This window comes from Lampris incognitus, chromosome 8 (genome assembly GCF_029633865.1).
Source record: "Lampris incognitus isolate fLamInc1 chromosome 8, fLamInc1.hap2, whole genome shotgun sequence".
In the NCBI taxonomy this organism is placed as follows: Eukaryota; Metazoa; Chordata; class Actinopteri; order Lampriformes; family Lampridae; genus Lampris; species Lampris incognitus.
The window spans coordinates 50,465,105-50,479,553 of NC_079218.1; the positions used below are offsets into that span (position 1 = coordinate 50,465,105).

Consider the following 14,449-nt stretch of genomic DNA (forward strand, 5'->3'; position numbering starts at 1 on the left):
AAAGTGAAGGCAGAGGAGCAGAATACTGAAGTAAGAGACAAAGTGATTAAAATGCCGAAGGCGGGAAAGAGATACAAAACAATATCCCAGTGTTTGGATGTCCCACGGAACACTGTTGGATCCATTGTCAGGAAGTGGAAGCTGGATCGCACCACCCAGACACTTTGTAGGACAGGCCGTCCCTCAAAGCTAAGTGTCCGAGCAAGATGTGGGCTGGTGAGGAAAGCCACAGATCATCCTGCAATCCCTTTGAAGGATCTCCAGAGGTCAGTTGCTGAAACTGGAGTAAATATACATGAGTCAACCATATCACGGGCTCACCATAAATATGCCTGTATGGGGGGTGGCAAGAAAGAAGCCGTTGCTCAAAACTATGCATATCAAAGCACGCTTGGAGTTTGCTACCGAGCATGAGAAAGACCCAGTTAGGATGTGGGTAAAGGTTTTGTGGTCAGATGAGATGAAAGTGTTGTGGTTCAGCCCCCTGCTCGGCCCTCTGGCTCCACCGTGAGGTCACGAAGCACACCTCCGTCATCTGTCTCTGAAACACCAAGCACGTCTGCAGGCCCTCAAAGAGTGTCGCGTAGACGCAGTCAACAACAACGCACCTGTCTACAATCTACAACCACCAGACCTGCGAGTGATCAGCTCATCACCAAGCTACAAGACCCCAGCCAACCCACTATGTTGTCGCCAGAACGGGCCTAAGCGACAGTCGGTCACGTTGTCTAGCCTACCTTAGTTTACTCGTGCTCTCTAGTCAAATTGTCAACCCAAGTTTTCCTTCGTGTCTCCTGATGCCGTGTTTAATCCTGTTCTTCCCCGTCTCCTCAAGAACCCCTCGAGCTCTGCCCTCTCCCACGGACCCTAACCTCTCACTTGGAACTCCCGGCTTTTGGATTTGGACCTCTAAAGGACTCGCACTCTCTCTCACAGATTACGGACCTTGGAAAACCATGCTCAAGACTTCTGTTGGATCACGGGCACCTTTGCCTGCACGCACATTTCATACATTGGACACGCCATTTACATACCGCACCACACGTAGAGTGATACTTACACATAGCCTAGTAGACACACAACCCGCTGGTCATCACACATAGTTTAGACACATCCCACAAACAAGATGAACAACACACCATACACAATACACTTTATTCTTGTATTTTTCCTTGTTTAATTTTGTTAATAAATCCGCCCTCCCGGCAGCTAAAGATCCGCTGCCTCTTTTGGTTCCACTCCGGCCGTTGCCGTAACAAAGTTGAGCTTTCTGACCAAAACTCAAAGCATTATGTGTGGTGCAAACCTAACACTGCTCATGCCCTAAAAACACTCCCCCTACAGTGAAGCATGGTGGCGGCAGCATAATGCGGTGGGGTTGCTTTTCATCTGTGTGCACTGGGAACCTTGTTCAAATGGAGGGAAGAATGGATGGCGCTAAATACAGGAAATATTGGAAGAAAACCTGTTGCCGTCTGCCATAAAACTGAAGCTTGGGAGAAGGTTCACCTTCCAGCAGGACAATGATCCTAAGCACAAGGCTAAAGCAGCAATGGCATGGCTCGGCAACAAAAAGGTGAACGTTTTGGAGTGGCCAAGTCCAAGTCCGGACCTCAAACCCATTGAAAATCTGTGGCACAGACTGAAAATCGCAGTCCATAGGCACCGTCCCACCAACCTGCAAGACCTGTATAAATTCTGCCAAGAAGAATGGGCAGAAATTACTCCAGAAGAGTGTGCAAAGCTTGTACATACTTACCCCAAGAGAATCATGGCTGGTATTGCAGCAAAAGGGTACTCGACAAAGTGTTGATATGTGGGGGTGGAATACTTATGCAACCACTGTATTTTAGTTTTTAATAATAAAAAGTCAGCAAAACATATCTTATTTTGGCTTTGGGAACATGCTGCTAGAGCTTATGGGCTTATGGAAATAATACTGTTCAGGAACAGATGTGTGAGTATCTTTTATAATCCAGAAATTACTGATGACTACCAAGGGGATTGAGTACTTTTGCAAGGCGCTGTACATTGGTTCTGTTTGTCTGCATGTTGGTGCTTATGAATGACACACACAAAAAAACAACAACAAAATGTTGTGGGCTGTTGCATACGTAATCAAGCAAGCATAACAAATACTATCTGTTCAAACCTGTTGGTTCATGATTTGAAATCACTTTTTTGTTTCCGACAGAATTCTTGCCTGGCCATGCTTCCATAGCCTTGGACCTTCCGTATAAAAGTCCCACTGGACAACATGTACTGTCTGTGGGCCCAGGCCATGGCCTGTCACCCAACGCTACCATCACCACAGAGGTGAGTGACTGCTAACATTGGGCACCATTCTATGAAATAATGGAAAAGTTAGTAGAAATTATAGAGTTCTCCTATTTTACTATCTGTTTCATACCCAACATGAAAGAAAAGTAAAGCTGAACCGTGTCCCCGCATGCAGACACGTGCACGACATTTCCTACCTCTTAATACAGCAGCAGGAAAAACAGCCTGCATACATGGAGGATAAAATGGATTGAAACTCAGAAATGATCTTGAAAAGCATCTTGGAAATCACAGCACAGTGGCAAAAAATAAAAAATATATCCTCCCAGACATATTGTGCCATGCCTTCACAACTCTCCTTAGAAAATGTGTTGTGTTCTGCAAAGCAAACACGATTACCAGTCACCCACAGGTGGACGATAGTCTGGCTGACTTTCACTTTCTCAGAGCGGTACTAATATCGTTTGATGTCGAATATAAAAGATGGTAAATGAATTGCTGACTATCCTCCAACAAATGGAAAATCTCCATTTGTATCTGTGCCTGCGGAGTAGAAACACAAGATAAGAAACACGACTGCAATGTCCAGCCGTGATAAGTCTCGTATATCACATTTGATCCGTCGGATTTCATCATACACCAGTGTGGCGTGAGACAGAGCACAGGGCTAGTTACGTACACCGGGTAAAGAAACGATGTTAAAGTCCAGCTGAAACGGCATTTTGAGAGTATCTGACTTCCGTGTCGCGATGTGTTTCCGAGTGAAACAGGATAGACAGGCGGGGTACAGCGCCGGCAGGGATTTGATTTGAACATAGAAAGGTGGGCGTGTTGCGAGCAAGCTAACTAATGAATCTTAGCGGTGTGCCACTAAAAGTTGAAGATTGATTGATGGGTAGATGTCATGGTATTCCCAGAAAGGTGAATCCGTTCATCTGGACACAACGTTTATGGAGAGAAACGTTTCTTCACTCATAAAGGTCACCTTTTCAGTCTCAACTGACTGCAGGTGTCCCCACCCTTATAAACAGTAGTGACATAACGACCGAAGCCAACGATCAGTTTCATATGGAAATATGGGCATGACCATTAACTAGAGTTACAATGGCCATGTGTACTATTCACAGAGGATTGAAGAATAGTTGCAATCACAGTATTATAAGATGCTTGGTTCAGGGATGGTCCTTCCCTCTTCACATAGATGGCCTCTTTGACTCCCCCTTTCAAACCAACATTCCTCCCTATCAAGGATGTGCACATCCTCATCCTTGAAAGAGTGGCCACTGACCTGTAGGTGGTGTAGACTGTGGAGTCCTGGCCTGTAGATGGTGTAGACTGTGGAGTCCTGGTCTGACATGTTAGCTCTCCTGTGTTGTGTCATCCTCTTGGCCAGCGTCTGTTTGGTTTCCCCGATGTACAAGTCACGGCAATCCGCCTGGCACTTAACAGGGTACACTATATTGCTCTGTTTGTGCCGGGGGACCCGATCCTTGGGGTGGACCAACTTCTGGCGCAGCGTGTTTTGAGGTTTGAAAGTAACTGAGATGCGGTGTTTGGAAAATATGCTTCCCAACTGTTCCGACACTCCCGCCACATACGGAATCACCACTGGTTTACGCTTAGACAGCTGTTGTCCGTCTCCTCTCTTCGACTGACTGGTGCACTGTTTGGGCGTCTTCCTGGCTTTGACAAACGTCCAGTTAGGATAACCACACTTAACCAGGACCTGTTTAATGTGGGATTCCTCCCTTTCCCCAGCGCTGTGTCAGTGGGGACGTTGCATATGAAACCGGTTGTTGGTTTCGGTCGTTATGCCACTGTGTGTTGTTTATAAGGGTGGGGACACCTGCAGTCAGCTGAGACTGAAGAGGTCACCTAGATGAGTGATTAAACGGTTCTGTCAATAAACGTTGTGTCCGGATCAACTGGTGTAATTTTCTGGGATTTCCTTACCTGGATTATCGAGTATACATCAAGACCATGTCATTACAGTACTGGTTGAAATTGGTTGGTTCATGATATCCCTGATTAAGATCATAAATTAATTAAACCAATTGCAAAATATTCATGCAACTGAAACTTTGAAAAGTGATTTGTTATTCTGACCGTCTTCACGTCAGCATTGTTGAACAGTGAGGAGACAGGCTTGCTGCATACTACAGAGGGACTAGTGACCCCTTGCTGTAGTCGGTTATACCTACATTTATTTTCCTGCAGGCATGTTCTCAGTTAGAAACACTTTTAAAAAGAAAGTGCTTACTACAGTACAGACATTATGAGTTGGCACCTAGAATGTGCATAGATCCTCTGAATATATGCTTGTTAGGGCATCTGACTCATTGCTACTCACCTCCAGCATCTGTACAGACACGTATGTCTCCAGTATGTGAAGACATCTGGTAACCATGGTAACCAGATATGTAAAGTCTTTGGCCAGTATGAATGTGATTGTTTTTATGCTTCCAGCTGCTGTATGTGGAATCGGAGGAGCCTCACAGCAGCCACCCTGTTGCACCACTTCGTTCCTCACTCACTCCCACGAAGAAGGTAGACGTAGACCGAACCATCACGCCAGATGGAACCATTATAACCACTGTAACTACCATCCAGTCCCGACCCAAACTAGACCGCAGCCCAGGTGAGATTAGTTTACATCTACAGTTATGGTAAATGTATAATATATACAAGACAACCTGAAAGTGACAGAGATGGTGACTTTCAGGCGATTCCCCCAAGTGTTCCCCGTCCACTGTGGAGGTGACTGAGAAGAAGTCCACCTTCCTGTCTGATGGCCAAGGCAGCACCAGCCTCACTCCCAGTGGTGAGTTCTGAGCTAGCACAGACTTCTCATGTCAGACCCAGCACTTGGCACTGGAGATGCCAGACAGAGAGACGGGTATGCACCAAGCAGCAGTGTGGCAGGAGGTGAGAGGAGTGCACCTACAACCTGAAGATCACACTTTCCCTGGAGCTTCTCTTATCCAGTGGCTCCTGGGACTTCCATAACGGAATCACAACAAGGATACCTTTGTTAAAAGGGCAATTTGTGTATTTTTATATATGGCAGTGACAGGATGAATTACTTTTCTTTCTTTCTTTCTTTCTTTCTTTCTTTCTTTCTTTCTTTCTTTCTTTCTTTCTTTCTTTCTTTCTTTCTTTCTTTCTTTCTTTCTTTCTTTCTTTCTTTCTTTCTTTCTTTAAGACTCAAGGAAATGGAATCTAATAGCATCACTAAGCATCGTGTGTGTGTGTGTGTGTGTGTGTCCACGGCTTATCTCTGGACCTATCAACCTAAAAAATGTTGTGTGCAGTTATTCCTGTATGAGGAGGAAACTTTCGTGGTTGCAGTGATTAAAAGCATTTGTTCTCGCCATCTCCTCTGCCCGATCTGAGTCAGCCGTGCACATGCGCAACTCACATCTACGGCTGGGTTGGCTCGGGCAGCGACAGTGTCCAAACCAAAACGTCATGTATTCGGGTATGAGTATTGAAAGTAAACCAGAAGTCGGTCATATTTCGCAAGCCAGCAGATCATTCCCTGCTGATCTCAGCACAGGAGAATTGGAGGAGCACTGGATGAACCAACAATAATTAACCTCATTCATCTCGCTGCCACACAGAAGTGCCATCATCTCCAATGTGAAAACTGCGCTACAAAAATACGATTTCAAGAGTAGGAATAATCCCGGTCTCAGCCGGAAATCATCTCAGTAGCTACAATAAAGCATTTCCCATGGCTGAGCTATGTTTTCTTACCGTTGTTTAATGAATGAGAGTCAGTCAGCAGAGCAGCCATTCGCCTTCATTCATTTTATCATGAACACCGTGACGTTTAAACATATTTGAACTCTTTTAACAAGGGCTTTGAAATGTCGATACCCTGATCTGTCAGTTCATGTCGGAGTTGGTTGCTTTCGTGCGATGGTCCACCTAGGAGGCTGCACATCCACAGACTGACAGGCAAAACGTTTTCATTAGCTGGACTTTTTAGCTAGAGCGCTGCATATTAATGACACCCCCCCCCCCGTATTTCCCGTTCAGTCAACTTGGGCGCTGCACAAAAGTCTTATAACGGCAGAAACAACACTGGTTTTTCTGCCCATGCGAGTGTGTACGGAGAAGGGGAGCTATGTACGCCTGGTGGAGATCTATTCTCTACTGAGTGCGCTCCTCTATTTTTATAGTGCTGTAGCAAATTCAGGGTCAGCTGGGATGCGAACCCGGGTCGGCCATGGTGCGGGCGACCTGGGTTCATTTCCTGGCTGCGGCGGCGGTTCCTGGCTGCCCCCTGAATTCGTTACAGTGCATTAAAGTGAGTTTAACTGAAAGGGGGGCGGGGGGCAGATGTTTTAGAATGACTTTTAATCGCAGTTTGCCAACGTAACGCTTATTCATATTTGTCTTGTATCACTCAGCAAGCAGCCCTCTCTCGAATGGCTTGGATCCGGTGGCAGAAACTGCTATTCGGCAGCTGACAGAATCTGCCAACAAAGTGGTGAGGAAGACGCCTACAAAAAGGAGCATGCTCATCATCTCAGGGGTGTCAAAGGTCAGAGGTCACATGTGATGAGAAGTGCTTGTAGATTCAAGATTCAAATGTTTTTTCATCACGTACTTCACTTACAAGTCTGGAAAGTACAAAATAAATAGAAGTGGAACAACAATAAAATAAAATGAGAATGAAATAAGATACAATAGAATGTAAAAAAAAAAAGTTAAAAATCCAGGGAGTATACTGAAGGTATGTTCTGATAAATATCTGTACAATGTGCAGTTGCTATACAAATACAAGTGTACATAGATATTTTTAGGAATGTACCTTCTGTAGACCCTTCACAGTTATTAGCATAATTAATAAATATAACATTCAAAGTAAGTTATAAGGTTGTGATTCACCAATTCTGTCTAGTTTTGGCCAATAATTTAGTCATAAAAACATGTTTTATTTATAACTTGGGGTGTTATTTTTTCTTCACAACTGATCATGTCTGATGAAGTTAAAATTATATTTCAACTGGGCAAATCATTTTACCGCTGTAAACTTCGCTCTAATATGACCGCTCAACAATCAGCAACACAGCATGGTAGCATACAAAACGCGGATCCCGATGAAATTATTGTTCTGTGCCCACGTTGACAGTAGCTGCCAGTACATTTCTTAAGGGAAGTCCTGCACCACGTTGCAGCAGAATGACAAAGAGGAACACCTGATGTGTGTCTAAAAGAGGGGGAGGCCTCGGTAGAAACATGCACGGCACTGACCAATAAACACAAGGCGACGGAACTGTCCCCTCAGCTAGTTTTGGAAGAACACCTATGCAGAAAGCTAGCATAGGTGTAAGCAGAAAGCTAGCATAGGTGTAAGCAGAAAGCTAGCATAGCTGTTTGCAGAAAACTAGCATAGCTGTTTGCAGAAAGCTAGCATAGGTGTTTGGAGAAAGCTAGCATAGGTGTTTGGAGAAAGCTAGCATAGCTGTTTGCAGAAAGCTAGCATAGGTTTTTGCAGAAAGCTAGCATAGCTGTTAGCAGAAAGCTTGCATAGGTGTTTGGAGAAAGCTAGCATAGCTGTTTGCAGAAAGCTAGCATAGCTGTTTTCAGAAAGCTAGCATAGGTTTTTGCAGAAAGCTAGCATAGCTGTTAGCAGAAAGCTAGCATAGGTGTTTGCAGAAAGCTAGCATAGGTGGTAGCAGCAAGGGCCATGGATTAGCGCCACTGGGATGTGCTCCTGGGGCTCAATGACGACCACCCACCATGAATGTTTGGTTAATCAAGTTTACAAAATCCACAAAATGGCACAACTGCAAATTCTGACATCTAAGAACAAACCCAAACAGAAAGGTCCACACCTACTTTCAACACCGTCTCAGGTTTTTCTTGTCATATGTAAAACAAACATGCGCAACAAAGGTGACTACATATGTAAACTTAAACTTTGCAGCAAAGAGTTCAAGCAAATATATAAGGTCTTTATTCTCTTAATGAGTACTATTGAAGGATAAATTAGATTTTTTCATTTCAGAACATAATAAGTATTGCTTGTAGTGTTAAACCCCCCCCCCCACCCTTTTTCTCCCCAATCCGGCCAATTATCCCACTCTTCCGATCCATCCCGGTCGCTGCTCCACCCCCTCTGCCGACCCGGGGAGGGCTGCAGACTACCCCATGCCTCCTCCGATACATGTGGAGTCACCAGCCACTTCTTTTCACTCGACAGTGAGGAGTTTCACCAGGGGGACGTAGCGCGTGGGGGGGGTCACGCTATTCCCCCCCGGTTCTGCCTCCCCCCCAAACAGGCGCCCTGACCGACCAGAGGAGTCGCTAGTGCAGCGACCAGAACACATAGCCACATCCGGCTTCCTACCTGCAGACACGGCCAATTGGGTCTGTAGGGACACCAAACCAACCTGGAGGTAACACAGGAATTCAAACCTTCGATCCCCGTGTTGGTAGGCAACGAATAGACGGCTACGCTACTTGGACGCCCCGTAGTGTTAATCTTCTAATAACATTTTCAGGTCGTCTTTAGTTTTTAACTGACCAAAGATGGCTACAATTAATCAGCGTCTTCCTCCATATTGCCCAGTTCTGTGCTGGTTTATATGCGCAGCACATCAGCTGTGTCCACCCTCAGAGTGGGACTCCTCCGTCTGCATGGTGTTGAGCTGCACACTGAAAAGCATACGTTTGTAAGCAGTACATGAGAACAGACTGAATACTTGCCGTTTGGCCCACAAGAGGAGGCGTTGACAACTGTAGGCCACTGCATGGACTTTTGTTTGCTAAACACATGACATCTTCTATACAACATATGGGTACCCAGAGGCTTGAGGATAAATAGGTTGCTTATTCCCCCTTATTTGTGTTGTTGTTGGGAAAACTTGCTCTTTCTCTTTTTGTCATATCATGTTTTATGTTGTGATGGTGAAAGAAATGCATGACCAATATATGCACAAAGAAACAGGTGGCAGTTGAGACACTTAACTACGTGGCATTGCAACACAGAGAGATGCATGACTTGGGGCATCCCGGTGGCGTAGCGGTCTATTACGTTGCCTACCGACACGGATCCCGGTTCAAATCCCCGTGTTGCCTCCAGGTTGGTCGGGCGTCCCTGCAGACACAATTGGCCGTGTCTGCGGGTGGGAAGCCGGATGTGGGTATGTGTCCTGGTCGCTGCACTAGCGCTTCCTCTGGTCAGTCGGGGCGCCTGTTCAGAGGAGAGGGGGAACTGGGGGGAATAGCGGGTTCCTCTCACGCACTCCGTCCCCCTGGTGAAACTCCTCAATGTCAGGTGAAAAGAAGCGGCTGGCGACTCCACGTGTATCGGAGGAGGCATGTGGTAGTCTGCAGCCCTCCCCGTATTGGCAGAGGGGGTGGAGCAGCGACCGGGACGGCTCGGAAGAGTGGGGTAATTGGCCGGATACAATTTGCACTGTTACACTGCTGGTCATTCTTCCAGTGATCTGATTCAGTGTAATTTGACCTTCATCAGATGTTTCATAATATCTGTCTCTTATATATTTATATCACTACTGACTGTGGGCTTCAATTTTCAAATGCTTCAGGTTCCACTTTCGGAGGATGAGAGCGCGTTATCAACCGGCTACGCTGCAGCCATGGATGCAGCCTTGCACAGCAACAACTGCAGGGCGGGGCGTCAGCAGGACCAAGATGAGACCACGCCGTCCGATGTGTCAGAGCGACCGTCTGTCGATGACGTGGAGTCGGATACCGGCTCAACCGGCGCCTTAGAGACCCGCAGCCTGAAGGACCATAAAGGTACCACAGCCTTCAGCCACGCACTACTCAGTCCTTACACGTTCAGGGTAAAGTCAGCTTTCTTATTGGGCGCAAAAAATTGCAGAAGCAACAGGACCTTTTTTTTATTTTTTTGATTTCATGATATATATTCTTAGAATACCTTGAATGCAGTCCACTAATACAGCGTTTCCGAACCCAGTCCTCAAGGAACCCCTATCCTGCAGATTTTCATTGTACCCTGCGTAGGTAGCCCTGCTTGTACTTACTCAACCAATCATCTCACAGCACTTAATTATGCAAGGTGCTCAACATCTGACATAATTCATTGCTGATTGGTTGAATAACTACAAACAGGTACCTATTCAGGGTTGCAAAGAAAATCTGCAGGATAGGGGGTCCTTGAGGACTGGGTTGGGAAACACTGCACTAATAAACACTTCTTCTCTAACAACTACACAACATTTTAATATCTCTTTCCATTATACTCCTAAAAGTATTCCACACCTCAGCTCTTTTCATAATGGGCCATATTCCTCCTTAACTTTGCAGCAAACCTGCATGGCTTAAAACACAATTTAATAAACTGACATTCACATCCTTTCACTTTACCAGTCACCCCGACCAACCACAATTCTCTCCATTCCATTCTCTCAACAAACCCACCTCTCCAGCATCTACTTATTGAGTTCCTCATTTTCAACATGTATCCCTCCAGCTCGCAACATTCAACAAACTCATGCATAAATGCTTCCTCTCCCACACCACATTCTTTCTTCACATTCACATCAAATTATTACATATACATTCACACACATTTACATTATTGAACACACTATTGTGTCTTAATAAAAAATCAAATTTCTCACATTCAACACTGTTCCACTTCACTCTCAGATTCCTCCATATCCTCCCTACATCCATCTCATTCATAACCCTCTCCCACACTTTCTCCGCACCCGCTCTTCTCACTTCTCCCCCTCTTAAACATCTATACATCACTCTCGTTTTCCCACTCACCAGACTCACTCTCCCGTCTCCTCCCACATGCATTTCTATCTCCCCTTCCTCACCCAACACGGCCTCTCTCTCCATCACACTGACCCATTCTCTCGGCATCCCCCCTTGATCTTTCCAAATATCCTCTCCGCCGTTCCCAACCACATTCCATCACCCCTTCCCCTCACTTCATCTACCAGTACCTGTGCCCTCAAAAACCCTGGTACATACTCATACACTAGATCCCTTATCTTCCTAAACCCCCCCCCCCTCTCCAAATCACCCTGTTGTAGATTGTGTTCCCCTCAAGTGTGATTTTTGGATTGAAAAACACTCGTTGTTCCCACACCTGCTTCACTTTCTCACATTCATGTTTCACAAACTCTCCCCACACTCCCAACACCTCCTTGTAAAACTCAGACACTCCACTCAACATACCTTTCTTCATTTGAATATACACTCCACCCTCCCCACACCCTCCACATTTATACATATTGCTTCCCTTAAAAACACCTTCCATACATGTATGATCCCTCTTGTTTCTTAAATATCTAACCATCATTTTTACCCTGTGTTTTCTTTTTCACCCCTAAACTGATTAACTTCAACCCACCATCTTCATACTCGTTTTCTATCACCTCCCTTGCTCTCCTAACTCCCTTCCCATCTCACAGAAACTCACTCGCCTTTCTTTCCACCTCCTTCAACACTCTCAGGCACATCCAACACATTCATTACTTACACAACCATACTCATAACTAATCCATTCACAACCACCACCTTCCCTTTCAGCTTCAACCCTCTAAGTTTCCAAAACCCCAGTGTCTTCCTAATCTTATTCAATATCTCTTCATGCTGTATATCTCTGCCTTCCTTATCCTCTATCCCTAAATTCACACCTAACACCCTTCCATAATCCCTCTTCTCTTTTAATCCTATTCCTAAATCTTCTCTACCTGCCCCTATATGCATAACTTCTGACTTATCTATGTTTACTTTAGCCCCTGGTGCCCTACCATACAGCTCTAAAGTATCTAATACCCCAACTACACTTTCCCTGTCCCTTACTATAACTATCATGTCATCTGCATATTGATAAACTAAACTCACCTGCCCTCCTGGTAACTCTTATACCCCTAATTCTACCATTTCCCTTCAGTAGTGCCGCTAACAGTTCTGCCGACAAGGAGAACAGCAGAACCGACAGGGGACACCCTTGCCTGACTGACCTCTATCCTAAATGTGTCTGTGACTATCCCATTGATTTTAACACACCGTACTGCCCTATCGATCGCACATCCTTCTGATCCATCCTACCAGCCTATGCCCAAAACCAACTTTCTCTAACACCTTGTGTAAATAACCACGATCTACCCTATCAAATGCCTTATCCAAATCTAAACGAATAACTATCCCTCCTTTGTCTCCCTTCATGAAGTCAACAATGTCTCTGATGCTATATATTGTTTATTACTTAGTCTTTATTAGTGGATTTGTGGAGGGGAGCACTTTTACTGTGATTGGGGAAGGAGGGAGGGGGATGTTGGATTTTGGTTAAACAGTGTAGTGTGTATGGTGTATATGTATATATATTTGTTTTCCTTGATTTGGTGTGGGGTCTGTAGGCTGGAAGCCATGCCAAAGCCTACAGGTTACCTCACTATTTTCTGTCTTGTCTACCAGTGTTTTAATTTTTAATTCTTATTCTGCCATGGTTTTAACCTTTACCTTTATGTTTGAGCTGAAACAGACTTGGCTTTTGTCAAATTCAGCGTTAAGCATTGTAAAGAGGGTCTACACGGGGTCATTCTGGGAAGTGCGTCTATGTCCCCTCAGCCCTATTTCACTGAACTTACCTAAACTTAACCTAACCTACCTTAACCCGACTTAACCTCAACCTCTACTTCACCTTAACCTTAACCCAACACTTACCTTAACCTAACCTTAACTGATGGCCAACTTATTCAGTAGCTAACCCAAAGGGCTGAGGGAACACGGGCCAAACTCCCACCATTCTGTGATTGAGGAATAACCCTTTAATACAGCGATGCAACTTGTCCTTCTGCTAGTGGGCTTTCTGCAGAGCGGGACGAAGCTGCTGTTCCGCAGAAGGCACCGGGAGACGGCCCCCAGCTTCAGCCAGTCCCACGAAGACGTCTCCAACTTGGGAAATAACTTTGCCGCCACCGCAGCCGGCAGCCGCAAAAAGTCGGACAGCTTCTCCCGTCGTCTGATCAAACGCTTCTCCTTCCGTTCGTCGGGCAAGTCGAAAAGCAAAGCCCCCGCCGCCAGCCCAGGGGCAAGCACACTGGATGACTGATCGTCCCGGCGGCGGTAGGAAACATATCACCTGAACTGTTCGACGACGCTGTTGTGAGATAAATCTAGTTTACCTCCTGAAATTAATGTGTGTTAAGCGAGTTTGACAGGAAGTGTGCTGCAGGTCGGAGGTCACCCATACCTCACGGATTCCTCTGGAAGGGGCCCCCTCTGGATAAACGGCACTGCACCTTGAGGAGCAGAGGATGTTCATCACCCTTTTAACGTGCGGGGAGTTGCTTATCAAACCTGTTTTGTTTTGAGGGGAGGTCTGCTGCGAGCTGAACCGGGTCGGGTGGAGGAGGACGAGATGGTTGGGGTGAAACTGTGCTCTGTTGAGCACAAGTTCGGTAGAGATGGTTGTCATTGTGGAATTGTTCTTGAATTATTTAATGACATACAATGCCAGTATGATACTATTGTTCGCACCTTGGACCCTGTTTGATATTTTTAAAGCGCGTGTAAATTTCGTGTTATTTTTTATTTATTCTGATTTACAAAACGAGTGCTGTTTTATCAGCAAACTCATTCGTGCTACTTGCGTTTTACTGTGTACCATTTTATGTGTATTTTTTCTTGCAAAGGTCAACTTTTTTTTTTTTTAAAGTAGATTAATATAATCAACCCATTGGGGCGTCTGGGTGGTGTGGCGGTCTAGTCCGTTGCCTACCAACATGGGGATCGCCGGTTCGAATCCCCGCGTTACCTCCGGCTTGGTCGGGCGTCCCTACAGACACAATTGGCCGTGTCTGCGGGTGGGAAGCCGGATGTCGGTATGTGTCCTGGTCGCTGCACTAGCGCCTCCTCTGGTTGGCTAGGGCGCCTGTTCAAGTGGGAGGGGGTACTGGGGGGGAATAGCGTGATCCTCCCACGCGCTATATCCCCCTGGTGAAACTCCTCACTGTCAGGTGAAAAGAAGCGGCTGGCGACTCCACATGTATCGGAGGAGGCGTGTGGTAGTCTGCAGCCCTCCCTGGATCGGCAGAGGGGGTGGAGCAGCGACCGGGACGGCTCGGAAAAATAGGGTAATTGGCTGCGTACAATTGGGGAGAGAAAAGGGGGGTGGGGGCAAAAAATTAATAAATAAGTAAAA

The 14,449-nt window shown here is 45.8% G+C and overlaps 1 protein-coding gene across 1 annotated transcript in view; it reads left to right on the top strand.

Moving 5' to 3' along the window:
- c2cd2l (c2cd2 like) overlaps positions 1-14,449 on the top strand; it is a 47,764-nt gene extending 33,315 nt beyond the window's left edge. Inside the window, exons 10-15 of the mRNA XM_056285243.1 lie at positions 2,195-2,316; positions 4,747-4,918; positions 5,003-5,101; positions 6,696-6,829; positions 9,846-10,059; positions 13,107-14,449. Coding sequence (XP_056141218.1) covers positions 2,195-2,316; positions 4,747-4,918; positions 5,003-5,101; positions 6,696-6,829; positions 9,846-10,059; positions 13,107-13,357 — 992 coding nt within the window. The 3' untranslated portion in view covers positions 13,358-14,449. The remainder of the gene's footprint in view (positions 1-2,194; positions 2,317-4,746; positions 4,919-5,002; positions 5,102-6,695; positions 6,830-9,845; positions 10,060-13,106) is intronic.